Below are 26,272 nucleotides of genomic sequence, written 5' to 3'. Positions count from 1 at the left end.
GTACAAGTTACACTCACTGGATGTGCATAGACAACTTTGCTTCTACATCCACAGGACACCTGGTCATAGGCAATCTGACCAGGTGTTCGTCTCCTTTGCCAAATTTAACTTGGGTAAATCTGTGTCTAAAGTCACGCTGTCTAGATGGATTTCTCCGTGTATCCTTTTAACATATGAAAGTTTTGGCAGGCCCGCACCTTAGGGAGTCCATGCCCACTCTACTCGGTCTATGTCTACCTCTGCGGCTTTTGGAGCTAGAGTCTCTTTGGATGATATTTGTTTGGCAGCCACTTGGGCCTCATCTCATACCTTTATCAATCACTATAAATTGGACATTATCTCCAGAGGGAGAGCATCCTTTGGCTCTCCAGTGCTCCGAAACATCCTTCCATGAAGGCCGCCCAAGGTTCAGGTAGCTGGGGACACTCTGTCCCATAGGTTGCTGCACAAATGAAGTTAACTACTTCAGATTAGGAAGTTATGCACTCACCATGACGTTCCATCTGAGTAGGTAAACTTCATTTGTCAGCAACCGTCCCTCCCTCCTGCCCCCCCTCACTTATGAATGTTTTCATACTCAGGTCCATGGGTGTTACCCACTTTTTCTTGAAAGTATTAGTCTTCGAGCAGTATCTGCTTTTAGGCAAACTTGATCTGAGGTCAAGTCAGGATTGGCAGGGGATTATGGGTAGGGGGAGGAGCTTGGAGCTCGGATCTAAAGCTGTTGAAAACTGCCGGCTCGGATCCGAGGTTGGATCCGAATCCCATAGGTTGCTGACAAATGAAGTTTACCTACTCAGATGGGAACGTTATGGTGAGTACATAACTTTTTATTGTCTAACATACTGAAATGAGCACAACACTATATATATATATATATATATATATATATATATATATATATAGATATATATATATATATATGTATGTATATCAGTCAGAGGCAAATCTACACTATATGTGTTTTGATGGTAATACTGTGTCATATGAACACATCAGATGCACTCAAACACCTTTTTATTCCAAGTTAGTATGTGTCCTCCTCATAATCATTAACACTTAAATACTGCACAAGAGTTTTTCCATTTTTTTTTTCCAGTTGTAGCTTTCTTGGCCACTATCAGCAGTAGAAGTAGCAACACTTCCAACTCTTTAGTGCATGATCTGATGATGTCATTTTCATTTGTTCCTCAACCTGTGAGTTTGGATCTGAACCTCTGATCTGACTTGGCTCCTTTTCATAGCTTAGGATCTCTCAAGCTCCTTCCTTACCCATAATGTCCCTTTTCCCCAGATTACCACAGATCTCATTTGCCATGCTTGAAAGCAGTCAGGATTTTTGCCTCTCTAGTCTCCATTGGGGTTGTGAGTGGTTTAAAAAACTTGTTTAGTGTTGAACTTTTAAGTTCTCTTTATTAGACTCCTTATCCTTCTATTTAAATTTTTTGTTGTTTTCATGGTTCTCTGTGTACTTTTAAATAACTTTTTACCCTCTGGTGTACCTATCTTACCATTGTTGGTAGGCTTTCTACCCTTCTCTATCTTTTCTTCTCACCCTTTTCTATCTTTTCTTCTTTCTCAAACAAATGTTTTTATTAAATTTTCTGGTATGTCTGAAAAACCTACTGGCTTCAAAAGATCCCCAACTCTGATGCCCACAGGGAGTGTGTTTATTGATTAGGCCCTGGTCACGTAGATACTTCATATGATATTTGCTTAGGCTTTAACGTCTGCGCTCTAAGTGACTGTAGAAACAAACTAATGTTGAAGTGCGTTCTTCCCCAATCTGCCATTTTCAGTGCCAGATCTTCTAAGGAATCAGGGGCTCAAACCTCCACAAAGAAATCTAATGAGTACAGGGAGCATCGCAAATGCTGTCCTGCCCAGTCCCCTACCAAATCTACTTCAGAACCAATGGCTAAGACCTTAAAGCTGTTGGACTGACATGGTCATTAATGATTTCTCCTTGGAGTTGAGGTCTTAAGTTCTCCTGGATGCCCAAGACTAAGATCTCTGTTTCTTCAGGAGACCCCCCCCCCCCAAGAAACTCTCCAGGCATCCATCCCACCTCCACCTCTTCCTGTGTAAGATCTTCCCATAGTCTGTCTGAGGTGGACAAGATGATGAGGAGATTCCTCAGGATGCAGATTCAGATGGTGGTTTTGCTTGCTCCATCCCCCACCAAATCCATGAGCCTCACACCTGCCTTTCTTCCGTTTGATAACTTCTTCTCTGATCCGACCTCATGTTTCAGAGCCCTCTGAACCGAGGACAACCAGAGTCAACACGTCTGATCTGATGACTTTATCTTCTTCAACTCTGATGACTTTTCTGATCTGATCAGCTCCGACTCTGTTGAGCACTACCACTCTCTGAGCCAAAGGGATGGCTTTGACTTAGAAGCTTTCACAGATGTCATTTCCCTTCAGCTTCTTGGCGCTAGCTAGCTCAGCCCCAACTCCCCCATTGTGAGGGTTGGGGGTTGTCTGCTCCAAGATGTTTGGCTTTGGTGGGATTGGCACTGGCCTCTGAGGATCCCTCTGCATATGAGGTGGTAGAGAAGGATACTCTCTCGGGTGAGAGTTGCGTCGACTCTACCTCCTTCGGATCCTACCCTTGCCTTAATTTCTGCACCTGAGCCTCTACTCATTCCCCACCTCAGGGAGAGCCAGCCTCAAAGAGCTTCCAAGCAGCTGTACCCACAGAGCTTCTCATCTCTTCTGACTCCTCCCCAGAACACCCCCCCTGAGGAGGTCCCCTGCAAGAAAATATGCAAACGGAGGTAGCTGGATTCCCCTCAAGAATCTTTGACCGAGGACACCGACTTCGATGAGAGGGAAGGATCCCCCAAGCACTCCACTGGATGATATCTCTTTTGTTAGACCTCCTTGAAGTCCTACACCAAAAAGGTGGTTGATCTGCCCAAAGCCCTTCCTCAGAGAAGTCTATGTTTCTGAAAGCCTTTGGGTTTGGCCCATCTGCATCATGGGTGACGACGCCTGCAGATGACATTATAGACCTTGTCTCCTGTAGGGAATGGAAGGAGCCGGACACCCTGGAGCCCATCCTTATTAGAGCTGACAAAATTCTCAGTGGCCCTTCAGATAAACCTCCCTGGACTAAACTTTGATACCCTGGTAGATGCCATGATTGTTACATCAGCGACAGAAAAGGAGCTAGCCAAGCAAAGTGCCACTGTCCATCTCCCTAATAGGGGTTCTAGGGCTTTGGACAGATTTGAGAAGCGGGTATACTCATCGATAACCTTTGCATTGCAATTGCTGAATTACTTGGCTCATTTTATCAGGTTACAGAGGGACTTACTAAAGGGACTTTCTAATACTGCCCCAGAGTCAACGTCTCAAGAGGAACAGAAAACTTTTTTCCTCTAGGATGGCCACCCTAAAATATGTCTCCAGTACGTCCGTGAGGTTAATCTTACATGTTGCAGAAGGTACCTCAAGGGTCGCCGGTTCAAGTATTGCCATAAAGAGACATGCCTGGAAGCGACTTTGTGACTTTGCGGAATGATTCAAGGTGTCATTCATCAATGGCCCATTTCATGACTCATTACTATTTGGCCCAACCATGAAAGACGCTCTCTCCTGCTGATAAAAGGAAGGAAAGACATGGTCTGCCATCAGGATCCAATTTTCTAGCCCACAAAGGACATTTTCCAGGAGCCAATGTGAAGCTAAGAAATTGTGGTTCAAAAAATCACAAGGGCCATTTTAGGGTTCACAAAGGAGACTTTTCCCCTAGAGGCAGAGGGGGAAATAGTTATATTAGAAGATACTGCCCACATGGCAGAGGAGATCTGCAGAACCAGGGAGAGAGCAGTAAGCCAACTGTCCCTCTCTGGAGGCAGTTGGGGGCACCTATCCTTGCATTCAAATGCCTGGGTAGCTAGTACAAATGACCATTGGGTGCAAAGGATACTATCCAGAGATATTACATTCCCTTTTTCAAAACTCCCAATCCAAAGAAAAATCTCCTCTTATGTTCCACCCAATTAGAGGAAGTCAGAAGCCCTAGAAATCACAAACGTGCTAGAAAAAAGGGTAATCCAGAAGGTCCCAGATAAGGTCCGGAATTTACTCTATGTTCTTTAGTGCCACAAAAGACAGGGAACCTGAGACAGATTCTAGATCTGACATCCCTGAACAAGTCGATAATGAACTAAAAATTCCGGATGGTCATACTACAGTCTGTTCTGTCCTTTCTCCAGAAAGATAACTGGATGTGCTCTGTAGACTTTCAAGATGTGTTCTACCAAATCAGAATGGACAGGTGCTCCCAAAGGATGTCCTTCATGGATGCATCTGCAGTCATAACAACTGGGTTGTCCTGTCGTCAGGCAGCCCTTCGGTCGGCCGGATTCCAAAGTCCGGGTCCGGCTTCGGCTGATGTCGCACTTCACCCGACGTCATCTCTGTTGGTCTTCGGGTATAAAGGCATCAGCCGACGCCATTTTCCTCAGTCTTTCTTGCCGCATGGCGCCCGAAGCAGAAGCTGTTCGCAAGTGCCGGTCGGTCAGATCCAGAGATTACTACTTCCGAATAGTACTTCGAAGACTTCTAAAAGCTAAGTACCCCGTTGGGGACTCTTTCTTGCCTCAGCCGATGTCAGAAAAAGTCAATAACTGTTTAACTTGTGGGAAACAAATACCTCATAAAGATTTCCACTCTTACTGTTTGCCTTGTTTAGGCCCAGACCACGACGTAGCAGCCTGTTCAGCCTGTGCTCATTCAACCGACAACGCTTAGCGCCGGTCGGAGTTTGCTGAACAGTTTTTCGGCTCAGATTTTGCGTACATTATGCCGTCGGATCCTCCGACTTCCCAAATTGTTAAAAAACGCAAAGAAAAAGACCGACACTCGCGGTCCGCGGTTTCGGCCAAAACCATGGTTAAGCAAACCGCGAGTGTCTCGGTTTCGGCCGAAACTGAGAAAACTGATCAAAGCACAGCTGAATCAATGACTACTACTGAGGCTCCTGCTACCTTACTTGAAACGGCCTCAGAAATCTTACCTCCAGTGGTTACTAGTGACTTATCAGACACCATCCCTTTGGATGTCTCTACCCCAGCACGTGGTGCTGCTAGGCCTCCTGCAGCCATGTCTATTAAGGCCTTTGCCAGGGCTAAAACAGCCAAATCTACTAAAACAGTGCCTGTTAAGCCCCCCTCTACTAGGCCCACTTCTAGTTCACAAATGCTTACTCTGGCAGAGGATTTAATATCCTTAATTAGGGGATCTCAATCTCACCCAGACAGGGCCTCTCAGCCCCCAGAAAAGAGACCTAGAGCAGAGCCCCCCGAGCCTGTGTCCTCTGATGATTCCGCGGAGGACTCTGATATTACAGACCAGCCAGAGGCTCATTTCTCCAATTATGAAGACTCAGATGCTGAAGAATCCATTCCAGCTGCTTCTCCACCAGAAGAATTCTCCTTTGGGGAAACCTTACATGCCATGCGAGAACAATTCCAATGGCAGGAACAGGATTTCTCAGATTCCAGAAAAGACTTAGGACTTTTCTGCACCTACCACAACACAGGCCTTTAGCTATACCTCCTGTCCTCTGTTGTGGACGATGCATTTAATGATGTCTGCACTGCACCAGATTCCTTACCTCCAGCCCCTGTCAAACCAGACAGATTTTACAGGGTTCCAGACACTCATCACCACTTATACAAGGCCCCACTTGCAGACCCCAAACCATATCCCAGGGGCCTAAGGCAGCAGCCTCGACCACAGCAAAAACCCTATTCCTTCTCAAAGGGAAGCCAGGTCTTTAGACAGATGGGGCAAAAGGTTTACACCTCTGCTACTCTCTCAGCTAGAGCTTTAAATTGTCAGTTTCACATGATACAATACCAAGAGTTTATGCTTGATCAGTTAACTAAAAGCTATCCTCTGATGACTCTATAGATAAGAAATATATATTAGAAATGGTAAATAACATACAACAGGTTAGTAACCATTCCTTAAAATGTGGCTATGATGCACTGGAGGCTTCATTTAGATCAGCCATGACTGGCACAGTGATAAGAAGACATGCATGGCTGAAGGAACAGGTCTTACCGGATCATGTTAAAGCTAAGTTATTAGATGCACCTATGGATAAGGCCAGTTTGTTTGGTACACCTGCCCAGCAGGTAATGAAGAAAATGGAAGAAAAGGCAAAATCTGTACAAACAGTTAAAGATTTCTTGCAGGTTCAACCCCCAAGGTTTAGCAGGAACTGGCCTGCCAAAAATTGGTCCTTTCCTGACTCCACAAGATCCCAAAGGGGCAGGAGTAGACGTCCCAGAGGCAGAAATCAATCCAGAGGGGGTGTCTACAGAGGACGACAGTGGCAAGGTAATAACAGAGGCACAGACACAGCCACTGCCACTACAACAGCACAGTGACTTGATTCTAACTCCGCCTACCAGGGAACAAATCGCAGCACCATTAGGCGGAAAATTAACCTTATTTTCAAAAAACTGGCACTATATCACAAAAGACAAGTGGATTCTGCAAACCATAGACCAAGGATACCGGTTCCACTTCCACACTTTACCAGTCAAAAGAGGAATGCCAAACCTGCCTCCAAATCAAAAAACAGAAGCTCTACAGCAGATAATGTAACTAACAAAGATGAGAGCTGTGGAAAAAGTGCCAATAACAGAACAAGGCAAAGGATTCTACTCCAGACTATTCCTAGTTCCAAGAAAGGAAAAAAGCTGGAGACCTATTCTCGACCTGTCCATCTTAAATACATTCATCATTGTCCCAAAATTCAAAATGCTGACCCTCCAGCAACTTCTTCCCATGCTGGGCAAGGAGTGCTGGCTGGTAACTCTAGATCTCAAGGAGGCATACCTGCACGTCCCCATACGACCAATTTGCAGAAGATACCTCAGATTTCTTGCAGGATCAGAGCACTATCAATTCTCAGCATTGCCCTTTGGCTTATCTACTGCCCAGAGTATTCACAAAATGCCTGGCATCAGTAATCGCCACTGCAGACTACAGGAATCCAAATTTATCCATACCTGGACGACTGTCTGCTACAGGGGACAACAAAAGCAAGCTGACAACAGATTTACAAAGGGTCATTTACTTGCTACAAGCACTGGGATACACAGTCAATTTACAAAAGTCAAGGCTGATACCATCCCAAACAAGGACATTCTTGGGCGCTGAATTGGACACAGTAAAACAAATGGCATTCCTAACTGCAGAAAAACAAAAGAACTCCCTCTTTACTTCTTGGCACTAACAAAACAGAACAAGCTAACAGCAAGAAAAGTTCTACAGGCCTTGGGCTTCATGGCATCCTGCATAATCTTGGTTCCACATGCCAGACTACATATGAGAAAACTACAGTGGTACCTAAAGAATTTATGGTCCCAACACAGGCACAGCCTAGAAGCAGAAATTCCTCTAATCCCATGCCTAAAACAGGAGTTCCTATGGTGGGCTCAAGCATGCCAGTCAAATCCAGGCCTACCTTTCCACAACTATCAAGCAAGCCAAACCATCACAACAGACGCCTCAGACCTAGGATGGGGGGCTCACATGCTGGACAAATGCGGACAAGGATTGTGGACACAGGACCAGCTCCATTTGCACATCAACCTAAAAGAAATGCTGGCAGTAAAGCTGGCAATCCAAAAATTCAGACCATTCCTCAAAGCAGGACATTTGATGATAAGGACAGACAACACCACAGTCATGTGGTACATCAACAAACAGGGAGGCACTCATTCTTACCCCTATGCAGAATGACTTTGGACCTTTGGAACCTGGCGCTCAGCTACAACATCCAGTTACAGGCAATGTTCGTACCAGGAAAGGAGAATACTCTAGCAGACATGTTAAGCAGAACCACCTCGGATGCTCACGAATGGATGCTACACCCGGACATCTTCAAGGCCATCTCAAAGAAATGGGAGATGCCACAGATAGATCTATTCGCTTCCCTCTCAATCACCAGCTCAAAAATTCTGCACAAGGACGTTCCACCCACTTGCATGGAAAGTGGACTCGCTCTCCTTCAGCTGGAAAGGTCTGACAGCATATGCATTCCCACCTCTTCCCTTGATACACAAGGTATTACTAAAAATCAAGGAGGAACGCCCAAGGATAACCCTGATAGCTCCAAACTGGCCAAGACAACACTGGTACCCATTGCTGAGGAGCATGTCTCGGGACAAAATATGGCCAATACCCCTGATGCCTTTGATGTTAACCCAGAACAACTACAGCATCATGCATCCAAACCTAAAAACTTTGCAACTGACTGCGTGGAATATCACATAGCAGCAACTAATCCAGAGCTTTCCCAAAGGGTTAAAGACATTATCCTTGAAGCCCGCAGACCTTCAACAAGAAGGAACTATGCAGGAAAATGGAAAAGGTTTGTCATTTGGAGTGCTGAAAGAGGAAAAGATGTGTCCAATATAGACATTGCTAACATTCTGGAGTATTTGGCAGAGCTTCTACATACAGGCCTGTCCTATTCCTCCATCAAGATACATGCATCAGCTATTTCAGCAGAATACAGCTTTGATCCACCTGTCTTTTCACATCCTTTACTCAGGCAGTTCCTCAGAGGGATCAAGAATGTAAAACCTCCTAGGAAACCACCATTGCCAGCTTGGGATTTGAACTTTGTGCTGGAAAAGTTGACACTCGCACCTTTTGAACCAGCAGCAACAGCAGACCTGCAGCATCTATCGTGGAAAACTGCTTTCCTACTGGCAATAACCTCAGCAAGAAGGGTTTCTGAACTTCAGGCCCTAATGGCAGTACAACCCTTCCTAATCTTCCACCAAGATAGAGTGTCCATGAGGACTAATCCTACATTTATGCCTAAGGTGGTATCCAGAGTGTCTTTAAACCAGGCAATCCACCTACCTACCTTCTTCCCAAACCCACAAAACAGAGGGGAAAGAATGCTGCATACCTTGGATGTACATAGACAGCTACGCTACTACCTGGACAGAACAAAAAGTAACAGAAAAACTGACCAGCTGTTTGTAGCCTATGCAACAGGAAGGGAAGGAAAAGCGATTTCCAAACAGACAATCTCCAAATGGTTAGGAAATTGCATACGATTCTGTTACTCCTTTCATGGAAAACCAATTCCACAGAACATAAGGCCTCATTCGACAAGGGCAACAGCCACTACCACAGCCTTCTTACGAGGAGTGGCAACCAAGGACATTATTGAGGCGGCTACTTGGACCTCCGTGCATACATTTGCCAAGCATTATAATTTACCTCTGTATTCCAGATCCCGAGCAGGGTTTGCCACTGCTGTACTGCAAGGGATCCTATCCACACCATAATCTATTCTTCCTCCTCCCCTAGTTGGCTATGGTATTCTACCCAGTTGTTATGACTGCAGATGCATCCATGAAGGACGTAGTACAGTTTTGTACCTACCATAAATGTAGATGTCCGAACTGGATAGCATCTGCAGTCAGGATTACCCTCCCTCCTTCCCCTCTGTGGTACTCCTAGGGTATTTACCCTCCTAATAGCTAGCTGGCTGGGGGGAGTCTCTTATGGTGTATTTGTTTGTATATATGTACATACATGCTTATTTTTTGTGTTTGCCTTCTATCTTTTTGGAAACATTGGCATTTACCCAAAATTTAGCCTTCCAAGAGGGCAACTGGCATCTGGGGCAAGAAACACTGAGGAAAATGGCGTCGGCTGATGCCTTTATACCCGAAGACCAACAGAGATGACGTCGGGTGAAGTGCGACATCAGCCGAAGCCGGACCCGGACTTTGGAATCCGGCCGACCGAAGGGCTGCCTGACGACAGGACAACCCAGTTGTTATGACTGCAGATGCTATCCAGTTCGGACATCTACATTTATGGTAGGTACAAAACTGTACTTTTCTCCTCTTCTGGCTGGGAGACGGTCATTGCCAATTCAGAGCTCTGCCCTTTGGTTTTACCACATCGCCCAGGGTATTCACCAAATGTCTGGCAGTTGTAGCGGCTCACTTGAGACTGCTTGGATTCAGAGTGTTTCCTTATCTGGGCGACTGGCTCCTGACTGCATCAAGCAGGCATCTACTTATACAAGCCAGAAATTCTGCTTCACCTTGTGAACACATTGGGGATCACTGTAAACGCACAAAGTTTCAACTTCACCCAGTTCAAGTGATGGACTTTATAGGGGCACGCCTAGATGCGTACGATTGTTTAGCCTTCCTACCTCTAAACAGAATTGTGTCCTTGAGGTTTCATATCAAACAAGTTCTAACCATTCCTTTGCCACTAGCAGAATTAGTTCTCAAAGCACTGGCTGTATGGCAGCCACTATCACTTTGATTCCAACAGCTTGCCTTCGCATGAGAATTCTACAGTGTACTCCAGCAGTACAATGGTCATTGCATCACTATCCTTTGAATCACCCTGTAAATCTATCTGAGTTTGCTAAGACTCCCTATCATGGTGGCTTTTCTCGGATATCAAAGAAGGACGTTTATTCTCCCTCCCCCCACTCCAAGTTGACAACAGACACATCCCAGTTGAGGTGGGTTGGGGGCATTACATGGGATGAACTGTTCAAGGCACGTGGTCGAGACAGGAGACCTCTCTGCATGTCAGTGTCTAGAGATGATAGCAGTGCTTCTAGCGTTGCAGGCCTTACAGAGCTTTCTTCCTCCAGGGACTGTTGCAATACAAATGGACGTGTCAGTAGTCTGGTGCATCAACAAACTAGGGGAGAAACCAGACCTTTACCCCCTTTGTCAAGAAGCAGTGAGAGTTTGGCAATGGGCAGTCTCCTCCAACCGCTTTCTAGTAGTAGCACCTATACTGGGAAAATCCAACATTCTAGCAGACAGGCTCAGCAGTACTACTCTAGTGCCTCACTAGTGCTCTCTAAATAGTCTGTAGCAAACAAGATATTCCACAAATGGGGGTGTACCTTGCTGTGACCTCTTTGCATCCCCATCCAACAAACCTCACCACTCACCCTTTGAACCTTCTGCCAAATGGACCGCAAATTCTTATGGAAGACTGTATTTTTGGTGGCTATAACCTCGGCTAGAAGAATATCAGAATTGCAGGCACTTTCTTCCAGACCACCTTACTTACTTTTTCACAAAGACAGTCACTTTATGTATAAATCTGTCCTTTTTGCAAAAAGTTGCTTCTGAACACAATATCAACCAAATTATCAATCTTCCAGTATTCTTTCCTAACTTCCAGAACAAGGGTGAATGTACTCTTCACCTTATTGATGTGCATAGACAATTACATTTTTTTTATGGACAAGACAAAAGCTTTCAGGACATCTGACCAACTATTTGTTTCTTTTTCCAAACTTAAGTTGGGAAAGCCTGATGTTCTTCGTGTTTCACTGTTGCAGTCATTACATTTGGGTAATCCTTCTAGCAGGTTGCCCTCAGTCAGCCTGAATTCCAAAGTCTTGGGTCCTGCATCGGCTGCTGTCACCCCTTCCCTGATGTCAGGTCATCAGGGGTATAAAAGAAGCAGCTGATGCCATTTTCTTTAGTCTTTCTTGCCGTGCAGTGCCCGAAGCAAAAGCAGTTTGCACGTGCCGGTCGGCCGACTCCTGAGATTTTCGTGTTCGAATTTCAGATCCGAAGTCTTCATTAAACCTAAGTACCCCGTTGGGGAAACTTTTTTCTTGCTCCAGTCATGTCAGAAAAAGTTAATTGTATTTCTTGTGGAAAGCAAATACCTCATAAGGACTTTCATTTTTACTGTATTCCTTGCCTAGGCCCTGACCATAACGTTTCAGGTTGTCGGTATTGTGCTAGATTTAACCAACGCACTATTAAGCGTCTGTATGATTTTGCATTAAACTATTTTGGACGCAGATTTAATTATCCAGAAATGTCGTCGGATAGCCATCTGACTACTGGAGTTTACAAAAAATGCAAAGAAAAGGAAAAAGATAGACAACCGAGGGCCAAAACCGACGACTAAGCTTCTCCTATGCCAGTCGCCGGTTTGCCGGTTCTCAGTGAGGCACTTTTGCAGCCCCTGACGCCCACTAGTTTAGAGTCGCAGGCCGCTAGCGACTCCCACGTGGAGTCGGCTATGCCGCTGGAAACTCAAGGTATTGGAGCCTCGGACACTATTCCTTCAGATGAGTCCGGAGCCGCTGAGCAGGCACCGGCTTCTGAGGGTATATTCAGACCTAAACATCTATACATTAAACTGACTTCAGCTTCAAAGGCAAAGACTAAAGCACCTTCAAAGACAAAGAAACAAACTCGAGTCACATGGACAGGCCTCCATGCCCAAAAAACAGATGCTCAAAATGGCCGAAGACTTGATTACCTTGATCAGGGATTCCCATCCCCCTCCTAATAAGAGGCCTAGGCAAGAGACAGACTAAGAATCTTCAGATCAGGTTTCTATTTCTTCTGATCCTTCTTCTGACCAGGAATATTCTATTCCCCCATGAGGATTTTGATGCTGAAGAATCTATTCCTTCAGCTTCTCCTCCAGAGGACTATTTTTTTGGAGAAACCTTGCATACCATGAGGGAGCACTTCCACTGGGAGAGCCAAGATTTTTCAGAATCTAAAAAGAGGCTCAGGGACTTTCTTTTATTACCTCAACACAGGCCTCTAGCCATTCCACCTGTGTTAGACATTGTAGATGTGTTTTCAGAGTCTAGTCTGACCCGTGACTCCTTACCTCCTGCTCGTATTAAGCCTGACAGATATTACAGGGTTCTTGACTCTTATAAATTCCTTTTCAAAAACCCTGCTGCAGACCCAGAAACTATTTCACAGGGTCCTAAAGGGGTTAAGGCTTCTGCTGCAAAAAACCCTACACCCTCTGACAGAGATTCAAGGGCACTGGATAGATGGGGAAAAAAGGTTTACACATCTGCAACCTTGGCTATAAGGGCCTTAAACTGTCAGTTTCATATGCTCAAATATCAGCAACATGTCATGGCATTGCTTAAACAGAAAATGTTATTAAATTCTGAATGTGCAGAAAACAAGGAAATGCAGGATTTATTGCATGCAGCTGAACAAGTTGGAAAACATACTTTGCAGTGTGGGTTTGATTTTCTGGAGGCCTCCTGCAGGGCCGCAGTTACGGGTTCTGTAATTAGGAGGCATGCTTGGTTAAAGGAACAAAATCTGCCTGATCATGTCAAAGTTAAATTATTAGATGCACCTTTACAGCAGGATACTTTTGTTTGGTGTTACGGCAGAAGAGGTGTTAAAGAAAATGGAGGACAAAGCTAAATATATGCAAACTGTCAAAGATTTCTTACAAGTACAGCCACCTAGGTTTAGCAGACACTGGCCTACAAAGAATTGGTCCTTTCCTGTGTCAGACAGACCTCAAAGGGGCTGATCCAGATGCCCTAGAGGCAGATCCCAGGCGCAAGGTTCATACAGGTCAAAGCAATGGGGTGCTTCTACCTCCAAAAGTGGAGAAGACAAATCACAACCTTACAGGAAACAGTCCCAATGACTTCCCCCTGCCTGCACCAAGCACTTATTTCCTGGCAGCACCCTTAGGGGGAAAATTAGCACTTTTTTCTCAAAATTGGCACGTGATAACCCAGGACAAATGGGTTCTAAATATTGTGTCATAAAGCTACAAGTTCCATTTCCATACCCTGCCAAAGGCAAACGGCTGGCCAGATCTGCCAAAAAATCAATGGGCAGAGGCATAAAAACAAGTCTCATCCCTCATGGACATGGGTCCATTCAACAAGTGCCAGAGCAAGAACGGGGACAAGGATTTTATTCTACTGTTCTTGGTACCAAGAAAGGACAAGGCCTGGAGGCCAATACTGGACCTATCTATTTTTTTTATTTTATTTATTTTATTTATATTTGTTGACCGGGAGTGTCCGACTGGACGTAGGTCCATTTTCAGCCGAGGCCCTGGGGAGAAAAGCTCCACAGTTAAAATAAACAGACAGTAGTTACATTGGATTACATAGCGATTAACAATTTACATAGCAATTACTTACAACATATTTACAGATGAAGAACATAGTACATCAGTAGACAACTAGAATCTTTATCTGTGAAGTACATAACAGACATTAATAAATGTTAAAATAGGAAGTACCTGCTGTATAAGTACTAGTCTTATGAGCATCTGAGCTTGCTATAATCAAGGTAGTTAGTGGAGTGGAAAGAAAGGTAGTGGTTGGATGGGGTGGGTGACATTAGAGTGGGAATTGCAAGGGCATAGCCAGCATGTTTTTAGGTGCGCTTTTAGTAAAGTTTTGAAGTGGGTGCATGATGGTACGGAGGTAATTGTGGGTGATCTATTCTGAACACATTCCTGGATATACCAAAATTCAAAATGTTGACTTTGCAGCAGCTTCTGCCCATGCTGGGCAAGAACGCTTGGCTTGTGACTTTAGACCTAAAAGAGGCATACCTGCATATCCCAATCAGACAAATATGCAGAAGATACCTCAGATTCAAGGCTGGCCCAATGCATTACCAATTATCTGCACTGCCCTTTGGCTTATCTACTGTGCCTAGGGTCTTTACAAAGTGCCTGGCAACAGTTATTACATTTTGTAGACAAAGAGGAATACAAATATATCCTTACTTGCACGACTGTCTAATTCAAGCAGAGAACAAGGACATTCTGCTACATCTGGCGTTTGTGAAAAGACTTCTAACATGCCTAGGGTACACAGTCAACGAAAAGAAATCAAAACTAGTACCCTCTCAAGAGATAATATTCCTGGGTGCAAGCTTAAATACAACTGCCCAGATGGCTTATCTCACGCCAGACAAACAAAGGCAACTGACAACCTATTTCAAAATGTTAGCAACAAAGGCCCAGTTATCTGCAAGAAAAATTCTGCAGGCTTTGGGCTTCATGGCATCCTAGTAATACCATATCAAGACTGCATATGAGGAAACTTCAGTGGTACCTAAAAAGTGTTTGGACTCAACATTGCCACAGCCTGGAAACTATGATTACTCTAATTCCCTGCCTGCAACAGGAGTTTTGATGGTGGGCAAAGGCTTGTCACCAAAACAAGGGACAGCCATTCACATTACCCCCAGCCAGGCAGACACTAACAACGGATGCATCAGGTTATGCCGGGGGGGGGGGCCCACATGGCAGGAAGATGCATTCAGGGCACATGGACCTCAAAACAAATGCATCTACATATCAATCAAAAAGAGATGCTAGCTGTTCAAAAGGCCATGACAGCCTTCAAGGACCTACTTCATCCAGGACAACTACTGATAGACAGACAACACTATGGTCATGTGGTATATAAACAAGCAGGGGGGCACAATTCTTACTCCCTTTGCAGACTAGCCATGACTTTGTGGGACACAGCATTGACTTACCAGGTACATCTGCAGGCACAATTCCTGCCAGGAAGGAAAAATACTCTGGCAGACGAACTAAGCAGCAACCTCATGGATCCCCACGAGTGGCAGCTGGATCCACAAGTCTTCAGCATGATAACAAGCAAATGGGGATGCGCGGACATAGATCTATTTGCCTCCCCTTACAACTACCAACTAAAAAGATTCTGCACAAGGATTTATCACAGACAAGCATGGAAAGTGGACGCCCTATCTTTCAGCTGGAAAAACCTATCAGTATATGCCTTTCTCCCTCTGCCTCTCCTCCCCAAGGTACTCCTAAAGGTCATACAGGAGAAACCAAAGATGATACTGATTGCCCCAGACTGGCCCCGCCAGTACTGGTACCCAGTCCTAAGGAGCTTGTCTCAATGCCTAGCTTGGACCTTACCTCAAGTACCTCCTCTACTGTCCCAGCAAAACAGTCAGATTCTGCACAGCCAACTCAGGACTTTAAACCTGGCAGCATGGCGGATAATGTAGTCATACAAAACACACCTCTCAGTAAAGCTGTGATGGATGTCATCTTGGAAGCCAAAAGGCCTAGTACTAGAAAATCATATGTTGGAAAATGGAAGAGATTCTGTGCTTGGAACCAGGCACAAGGAACAGATACAGCTGTGCCAAATATTCCTCAGATTTTGCAATACTTAACTGAGATGCTGGACAAAAGCCTATCTTTCTCATCTATTAAAATTCATGCCTCTGCCATTTCGGCTCATTACAATGTAGAGCCACCAATCTTTTCTCATCCCTTATTAAAACAGTACCTCAGAGGAGCCAAAAATTTAAGGCCTCCAAGGAGATCACCAGTGCCTGCATGGGACCTCAACTATGTCTTGGAAAAACTCACCCTGCCTTCTTTTGAGCCAGCTGCTACTGCTGATATAAAGTTTTTATCTTGGAAAACAGCTCTGCTCCTAGCAATAACTTCTGCAAGACAAGTTTCAGAGCTGCAGGCAGTCATGGCTGTGGAACCTTTTATCATTTTTTTTATCCAAACAGGGTCTCCCTGAGGACAAACCCAACATTTATGCCTAAAGTGGTGTCCAGTGTGGCTCTTAAACCAAACCATTCATCTGCCAACTTTTTATCCAAATCCACAGAACAAGGGGGAGAGAATTCTGCATTCTTTGGACGTACACAGGCTGCTTAGATTCTTCTTGGACAGAACCAATGTTTTCAGGAAGACAGAGCAATTACTAGTGGCATACGCTGCAGGATCACAAGAAAAGGCTATCTCAAAGCAAACTATTTCAAAGTGGATAGGCCATTGCATTTGTTTCTGCTACTTGCACCATGGCAAGCCAGTGCCTAAGGGCATTAGGCCACATTCCACCAGAGCTGCAGCCACATCAGCAGCCTTCCTCGGGGGAGTACCAACCAAGGACATTTTAGAGGCAGCTACTTGGAGTTCACTGCACACCTTTACAAAGCACTGTCATCTGCCACTCTACTCTAAATCCAGGGCAGGCTTTGCCACTGCAGTTCTGCAGGGCCTCATTGCCGCTCCTAATGCTGTTTAGCACCACCCTCCCTACCATAGCTTTGGGACTCTACCTAAATGTAATGACTGCAACAGTGAAACACGAAGAACATAGTACAGTTGTGTACACTTACCATAAATGTAGATGTTCGAGTGTGTATTCACTATTGCAGTCCAGTTACCCACCTGCCATCCCCCTTTTCTTCTGATGTAGCCTGTCTTTCCTTCGCTGATTATACAACCTATGTGGTGTATTTGCTGGTAGATGTAGGTAAAGTTTATATTGCTGCATGTAATTTTATATATACATATAAGTTTTGGCAACCCTTTTAGGGGCACCTGACATCTGGGGCAAGAAAAACTAAAGAAAATGGCGTCGGCTGCTGCTTTTATACCCCTGACAACCTGACATTAGGGAAGGGGCGACAGCAGCCGACGCAGGACCCAAGACTTTGGAATTCAGGCCGACTGAGGGCAACCTGCCAGCAGGATTACCCAAATGTAATGACTGCAACAGTGAATACACTCGAACATCTACATTTATGGTAAGTGTACACAACTGTACTTTTCCAAAATAACTTTGACTAAACAAATAGCAGATTCAATTTCTTATGTTTACACTGCTAAAGATATCACCCCAACTAAGCTTGTAAAAAGCATATTCTGCTAGATCAGTGTCCATCTCAGAAACCTTTTGGTCTAGAGTATCCTTTGATATTTATGCAGCTGCCTCCTGGTCAAATACTCATACCTTTGTTACACATTACAAATTAGATACTATATCTAGAAGTAGTGCATCCTTTGGTTCTTCGGTGCTCGCGAATATCCTTCAACGTAGCTGGGGACTCTGTCTCGCAGGTTGAGAAATGAATGATAATGACAACACCAGCTAAAGAAGTTATGTACTCACCATAATGTTCCATCTGTGTTGGCCATTTTCATTCTTCTTCAGCCTTCACCCCCTCCATCCCCCATCCCTTCTGGGAAGACCTACAGAGGTGTTTCAGGAACCACTGTTCCTTTTGAGCTCCTGATTTCATCTTCCTACTCTTCTTCCTAATGTATAATGCATAGACAAATCATCCACCCTTAAGAGATGATCCAGTAGTCGCTGACTTTGGCAGACACACAGACAGTAATCTAGCCCGCTGGCCATTACCTTTCTACAATAATGAGGAAGTTATTCTATGTTGAGCAATTTATAAACAAAGGTATGCTGTCTTGGCTTAGGGAGTTCATTGTTCCACTGCATTCAGTATTCATTAGGGAGTAAGTAACATGTCCTGTGCAGATCACCTCAAAATCTTATCCCTGTATTTTGTCTCCTACAGGCTGTCGAGGGAAGATGTGCCTGGCATTGTCAGCCTCCACCAGTGATGAACCTCTTCCATATCCGCAAAACAAACAGCACCAGAATTACCTGTTCTAAAGACTTAAATCTTACTGTGATATAAGGGCTCCACTTTGTAATTTCGAAATACTGAAATCCCAAATTTCAGTATTTCGAACTTACAATTCCGAATGCTCACATACCTGAAAATGCACTATCCCGAGACTTAGAATCCCGAAAACACTTTAAAAAACAGGCAGCACATCCGTAACAGGATGCAAGTTGTACCAAACTAAAATGGCATCTTCCTGCTTTCCCTCACCCAGAAGTATAGGTGCCGTGTATGGAACCATGGTGTCACAGAAAGGCAAAAAAGTGATGATCATAGATGGATATGTCTACCACCTGGAGAAGAAGGGGCCGAACAGACACTGCTGGTGTTGGAAGTGGAAGGCAGCAATGAAATGCAAAGCTCCTATACTTACCGGTGAAAGGATGTGCAAGTCAGCCGCTCACAACCATAGCGTGACCCAACAGAGCTGGAGAGATGCAGCATGTGTGCTGAACTGAAGCACAGGGTGGCTGTCTCCAGAGATTCCCCATGCCTACTTGTAAGGGATGCACTAGCGTCCACGTCCATAGATGTGGTCCCAGACCTGCCGACTAGGAGAGCATTGCTACAGCAAGTGGGAAGGATGCGCAGGAAAGCTACCAGTTTAACACTGAGGGCTAGCCTCAATCTGCGCACCGTGAATATCCAGGACTATTCCAGTAAGAGTGACTGGGAAATTACATGTGCAGGCTATTGCACAATGTTTACAAATGCGAGTAACGGATTACAGTGCTTTTGTGACTAGGACATTACATGTTTACTGTTAGTTTCACTACTGAGAGCATATATACACTAACAGGTGTCTCGCAGAGTTGGAAGGCTATAAAACAACAAAAAAGACGCCGCAGTACGGGTTCTCAGTATTCTGATACTTCAGCATTGTGAGGTTCGTTATTTCATGTTTTCAGGTTTGTGAGCATTCAAGTTTGTGATTTCGAAATACTTAAATTCAGGATTTCAGTATTTCGAAATTACAAAGTGGACCCGATATAAGTAGGACCTGCTGGAGAGAGTTATATATCCCAGAAACTACCCCTTCTCTGGAGCAGGCTCCCCATCCATGTGAATCAGAGCTCTTCCCTAACCCAAGTACAACTTGGATAGTTGAATGTGGAGCAGGAAATTCATCCATGAATCCGTCATCTGTGTCTGTAGTGGACACTAGAAATCCATAAATGGTTCATCTCCCAGGCCCCTGCTAGTAAATGTTTAATCTCTCAAGCTCCTTCTTAGACTTGTCAAGGGTACCAGAACTTCTCAGAGATTTGGGATGCACGACTAAGCTTAAAAAGGCAGTAGTGATCATTAGCATAGTACACACCTATGAATCTATAACCTGCAGCCCAAACTTCTACTTGGCCCTATCCCACTGTATTATCTTTGCCTCTATAGTAGTTTCCTCCATGCACCTGCAGAGCCTCTACGTGAGGGGCTTCAAGATAGTACTTCCCCTGCATTAAATTGAAATGTCTAAAATTCCTTGATTGCAAACTCCCAGAAAACCACATCTCCTGAAATTCTTATTTGCCCCCTCTTGCCTATCTTGTGGCACCTCTGCCTTGGTTTGTATAGTATATGTAAGCCAGCCCTACCCTCACCCTCAGTTTTCTGAAGGGGAAGGAATAGTTCCATGTATAGCATCTTCAGGGAGTTTGACATTCCAGGATCTTGCAATCAGGGAATCTCTGGATCCCGTAAAGTTAGGATTATAGGATTACATTTCTTTCATTGTTATGCATATAGATATTTGTCAATGAGATAAATCAGTCTCAGTAACCTGGTTACAGTAAGGTAGCTGGAAGTCAGTCAAAGAAGACCCAAATCTGTTTTTGTTGAATAACATTTTATGTACTGCAGAATAAACTAAATAATTATTAGGACTTCTGCTTGTGCAGTCATTCATCTCTGCAGTTACATTTTTGCCTAGTTCCTTATCCATGTATAAACAATTCTTTGTAGATTTGTGGAATAATACTGTTTTTCATAAAGCATTATTAAGTTGTTACCTTTCTTGTGATTTATTTATTTTATTTATTTGAAGTTTGTTTGCCAGGATGGTCCATTGGGCCAAGTGAACCCATTTTCAATGGAGTCCTGGGGAGAAAAGCTCCATAGGTACAATATCAAGTAACAATATATAAGAGTAATACAATAGCATAATGTCAGGAAAAGAATAAAAATAAAATAAAGTAAAAAGAAAATACAATACAATAATGCAATAAAATAAAGTAAAATACAAAACAATATTTTAATAGTATGCAAGATTGAACAGAAGAGTACATATAAGCATGTGAGAAAGTTAATACAGCAGGAATGTGAAGCTTGGTGACAATTCTTGTCAATGTAAAAAAATGTTTTTTTTTTTTTTTTTTTTTTAGGAATGTTAAAGGAAGGAAATAGAAGTAAATGCAGAAGAATATAGATTTAAGAGATTATTTACGATGTGTGTATTCCCACAGGGGTGTGATTATAGACTGGGGAGGTAAGGTAGTAGCTGGGGATGTTATGTAGGATGGTACATGAGCATTCCCAGTGAGAAGATAAGTATGGGTGATAAGGAAGTAGCTGGGATGTTATGTAGGATGGGAACATGAGCATTCCCAGAGAGATGATAAATGTGTGTGTAGGAGAGTTTTGAAGATGGGAAGGTTGCTGGTGCTGCGGATATGAGGTGGGAGTGAGTTCCAGAGACGGGCAAGGGAAAATGAGAGTAAGAGTTTGCCTGCTGGACGGGCAGGTTTGTGGAGTTCAATTAGGTTCTGAGTGTTGGTTCTAAGGGGTCTGTTAGGTTGGTGTATGGTGAAGGTTGAGGTGAGTGAGGGACAGAGTGAGGGCTTGAAAATGAGCTTATGAGCATGAGTTAGTTGAGTGTAGGTAAGGCAGTTATGGAGCTCTAGCCAGTTTAGTTTATGTAGGGCAGTACAGTGATGGGAGGGAGGATCTGTGGCCAGTGGTGAATTTAGCGATTTTGTTGTAACAGGAGGAGAGTTTAGTTTTGGGAGAGGATTTTAGGTTGGTTAGAAGTGGAGCCCCATATAGGAGGGAAGGGGTTAGATATGTGGTAGAGAGGAGGAGTCTAGTGGATGGAGAGAGGAAGCGAATATGGCGATAGAACATACCAAGTTTTTGGTGTGTTTTTTTAATGTTTGTATGTGGGAATCAAAACTAAACTGATTGTCAATGAGAGCTCCTAACAGTTTAGCAGAGGAAACGACTTCTATGGATGTGTTGTTGTGACTGGTTATAAGGAAAGAGTTTGTCGGTAGTTATGTTTTTGGATGGGGTGAATCTCATGAGTTTGGTTTTTGATGGATTTAGAGCTAGGTGGTTTTCATGCATCCATTTTTCAGTTGTTGAGAAGGCATCCTGAGTTAGTTTTAAAAGGGAGGGAATGGAATTAGCAGTACAGATAATTGTAGAGTCGTCTGCATATTGGACTATTTTAGCATTTGGGATATTGTGGTGGAAGTCGTTAATGAAGATGTTGAACAGTAGGGGCCCTAATATGGAACCTTGGGGTACTCCAGTGACTGTGTTGAGGAATGAGGAGGTAGTTTTCTTCCATTTAACTGATTGTTGCCTATTGGCAAGGTAACTTGTAAACCAGTTGATATAGGAGGATGAAAGATATAGGTTGGAGAGTTTGGTCAGGAGTAGGGAGTGGGAGATGGTATCAAATGCCTTAGATAGGTCTAGGAGGAGGGTTGAGACAATTTGGTTATCTCTAGCTTTATTTACAGTTTCGAGGAAGGAGAGTAGTGCAGTAGTGGTGCTATGACCGGGTCTGAAACCATGTTGTGTTGGGGTTAGTAGGTGACTATTGATGAGGTATGGTAGTAGTTGTATGTGAATGCATTTTTCCAGGAGTTTGGAGATGGGAGATAAGATGGCTATGGGCCTAAAGTTAGAGGTGTTATTATTGTTACCTCCTTTGTGGAGGGGAATAATGTAGGCTTTTTTCCAAATTTGGGGTACATAACCTTCTTGGATTGACCTATTTATAAGTATACAAATAGGGAACGCGATGGCATCAACAGCTGTTTTTAGGAAGAAGGAAGGGATGTTATCAGGGGCATTCAAGCAAGGTTTTAATTTGAGAAGGAGTTTTTTTATGGTAGATGCAGGTATGGGTTTGAGAGAGAAGAGGGGTGTGGGAGGAGGAGGAGGAAAGGGTGGTGGGAATTTCTGGTTGGTGAGAGGAGTTGTTTGTGAATGATGATGTTAATTTAGATATGGAGTCAATGAAGAAGCTGTTAAATTGGGAGGCTAGGACAGTATCAGAAATATTGTGATCAGGGTGTGGGTTTTCTTTTTTGCCTGGGTTGAAGAGGGAGGAGATGCTGTCCCAGAATTTTTTGGGGTTGGTCTTGTGATTGTTTTGGAGGGTAATATAGTAGGATTTGCAGTCAGAAGTGATAAATTTCTTAACTTTATTGCGGAGTATTTTGTATTCGTTTAGGGTGGCTGGGGTCTTGTATTTATAGTGGTTTTTCAAGGCTTTGTCATGGTGGCGCATGATAGCTAAGGTATTTTTGGTTAGCCATGGGATAGTATTGCTTTTGATTCTTTTTGTTTTTAGGGGTGCCAGGGTGTCTAGAAGGTTCAGGAATGATGTGTTGAAGTAGGAGACAGCTTCATCTAAGGGAAGTGTATTTAGAGGATTCCAGTGAAATATTTTAAGTATGTCTGAGAAGGTGTTGGGGTTAAAGTTTTTTAAGGAGTGCACAGAGATGGTGGTATGTGGTAGTAGTAGGGATGGAGAGTGACGGTGGGCGAAAGTAGGAAAGTGGTCACTGAAGGGAGTCAGGGAGTGTACCGCTACTGGAGGTAAGGTGTGGGTGTGATACCAGAATCCAGTCTAGGGTGCTTCCAGAGGAATGGTCCATTAGACAGTCTGGTTATTGTATTAATTAACTGATGAAAGTTGTAAAGGTTTATATTTAGGGGGTTTGTAGGGCATTGGATAGAGGACCAGTTGATGTTAACGTCACCTAGGATAATGGTTTCATAAGTAATGTTGGAGGAGAGCCAGAAGAGGATGTCCTCAAGGATAGGTATGTTATCGCCAGGAGGGATGTAGAGGGGAGGCTAAGCAAATTGTTTAATGTTTGTTAAGGTGGAGTAGGGTTAGAAGTATTTCGGCATTAGCAAACTGGGGAACTGATTTTGAAAATGGGGTAACTGAAAAGGATGAGGAGTAGAGTAAAGCAACTCCACCTCCTTTTTTGTGGGTTCTGTCTTTCCTGATGATATTGTAGTTGGGAGGGGTTCTTTCTGAATCATTTATGGATGGTTTTAGCCATGTTTCAGAAATTGATATGTCAGGATTGTTTTGTCTGTAGAACACACACTCTATGCTGAATTTATTTTCTGGTTGTAAAAGCAAATATGCTTGTCCCATGCATTCTTTTTCCTTTTTTCTTCATTGCAGGGCGCTGGCAGATGTGAACAAGGATGGGAAGATGGACCAACAGGAATTTTCAATTGCCATGAAACTTATCAAGTTGAAACTGCAGGGCATTCATTTGCCTACAGCTCTTCCACCTGTAATGAAGCAAACACCTGTTCCCTCACCATTAACATCTGCACGTTTTGGTAATTAGAATTTTAGCTGTTAATGCTTCGTTTTATCCAGTAAAAAAAAAATATATGTATATACACGCACACACACACACACATATATATATATATATATATATATATATATACACATATATATATATATATATATATATATATATATATATATATATATATATATATATATATATACATATATATATATATGTATATATATATATATATATGATGAAAGATGGTGTGTACATCTTACATGCTAGTGTTTGAAAAAAGGCTGCATGTAGACATTCAGTCATTCAGTAACATAATTGGCTGGCTAAAACTCTTAGTGTAGCATACCAGGTTTGCACAAGTTTGTCTTACCAAGTAACAAATTTCTCATATTGATTAAGCAGTTATTTAATTCTTAAGTAATGATATTTAGATGTATTTAAAGTATCTCTGAGTGCTTGTCACTTTTTATCTTCTGTCAGGGGGGAGGCTTTGATATGCGTTAGCCAGTTCTTTGAGAAGCTACTTTAAAAGTGCATGTTTTAGCTTAGAGAAATGTCTCTTATTAGGTCCTGCATTCTTGTTTCTCCAAACCTTGTCATTTGGATAGTAATTCCTGAAGGCCACACTGCCTTGACTCCATTTTTTTCTGCATTGGATGGATTGTCCCCTTCCTTCAGTCTGGAAAAGACATGGTCATCTCTGAGGTGTTGCTTCTGGAGACTACAGGGTAGCGAGCTTTTTCTTTTTTTTTCCCAATAAACATTTATTAAATTATCACGTATGACACGGGCAGTTTTACATTTATATAAATTAAAAAAAAAAAACAACATTGACACCTCTTTAGTTGCAAACATTATGCATCACAGACACAATTGAAAAAACTGTAGTTGCAAACATTATACATCACCTATAATCTATCCAGTCTTTGTCAGTTAAGTATCTTATGGCTCATTCAAATCCTGCCTCTCAAACCTTATTCCTTCTCTGCATGTATTGTTCCCACAATTCCCATTTTTCATACATAGTTTGCTACTTCTCTTTTATAAAGATCCCAATTCCAGTTGTTTTATCTCTGTTTATTCACTTCTTCTTCTAATAAAGTTGGTATAGACTTTGATTTCCATTTTCTAGTAATTGCATTTTTGGCAGCCACCATCATTAGCCTCAGCAAAGCTTTACTATGTTTAGGCAATTCCGATTCTGTATCATAGTTCAAAAAAATCATACACAGCCCCTCCCCCCCCCCAGTCAATCCAGTTCAGTCATCCAGCATCTCCAACAGAGCAGTCTGCAGGGAATCCCTAAAGTCTGCCAGCTCACTATACTCCCAAAATATGTTCCCAGCCACATCTTTCCTGCTTGTCACACTGCCAGCATTTGCTAGCCACCTGAGGAAAAATTCTTTGGAGTCTACTTGTAGTATAAAAATAGCTATGTAAACACTTCCAGGCAAAAATCCTAAATCTTCTAGAGTTTGTTGCATTTTTGTAAGATACACATATATACCCCCTTGTCTTTGTGAATTGCTTATCCAATCTTTCTTCCCAATCCTTTCTAAGCTCCTCTGGTTGATTACTGTAGTTATCATGCAATATTTTATATGCTGTACAATTATTCCTCCAGTGGCATCTTCTGTTCTAGATTCTAGTAAAAACTCTACCAGTGCTGATCTTCTATTTAAGAGCCCCCAATTTATTACTATTTGCCTATACTCTGATATGGAAGGCAGTGTCTAATCTGCAGTCCAAATAAATTCTTAACCTCTTCACATTCTATTACCTTTTCCTTTCTAGTTATTTGCTCTCAGTACCTTAGTTCATTTGCCAGTTTTCTCCAATAAATCCAGCCCCCTTGTTATCTGTATCCCTAACCATAGTCATCCCTATCGGCAGAATTTCTTTTCTCCATTCTCGTACTGGTTTAGTTCTTAGAATATCCCTGCTATTTTATGAATATAATACTCTGTATGATTTTTATTCTCCTTAAGAATCTGCATCCAAAATCCCAATCTCTCCTTATTTATTGAGCTTCCCCCCTATCATCATCATCATCATTCTTTTCCACTTATAATTATAATTTTGTGCTTGTGCTACGTATATGGGCCTTAACTGTATTGCTCCGAAATACCCCCTCAAATTGGGTAATCCTAATTTGCCTTGTATTGGAAGAGTCAGTTTATCCCACTTGAATCTTGCTGTCTTCCCATCCCAGATAAAATCTTTCAATTCTTTTTGAATTGCTATCCACAGAGTTTCCTGTGGTTGATAAAAAATATGCCTGACCTGTGTATAAGACTAACGGGACTAAAAACATTTAAATAGCTTGTATCTTAGTGTCCATATCTATATAACAAAGCTTCCACTTTTTCAGTGTTTGTATTATCTTCTGTTTAGTCTCTTC

General features: G+C 43.0%; 1 protein-coding gene across 1 annotated transcript in view; it reads left to right on the top strand.

Annotated features, from left to right (window-relative positions):
• The first annotated feature begins 23,053 nt into the window (after positions 1-23,053).
• The window catches only part of ITSN2 (intersectin 2), a 3,295,579-nt gene continuing 3,292,360 nt past the window's right edge, over positions 23,054-26,272 (top strand). The window contains exons 1-2 of the mRNA XM_044063555.1: positions 23,054-23,076; positions 23,730-23,893. Of these exons, the coding sequence (XP_043919490.1) occupies positions 23,054-23,076; positions 23,730-23,893 (187 nt within the window). The remainder of the gene's footprint in view (positions 23,077-23,729; positions 23,894-26,272) is intronic.

This window comes from Protopterus annectens, chromosome 2.part1 (assembly GCF_019279795.1).
Source record: "Protopterus annectens isolate FY-2018-M chromosome 2.part1, PAN1.0, whole genome shotgun sequence".
Classification (NCBI taxonomy): Eukaryota; Metazoa; Chordata; order Ceratodontiformes; family Protopteridae; genus Protopterus; species Protopterus annectens.
Note: the sequence above shows the minus strand (reverse complement) of the source record. Positions and strands in the feature narration are given on the sequence as shown.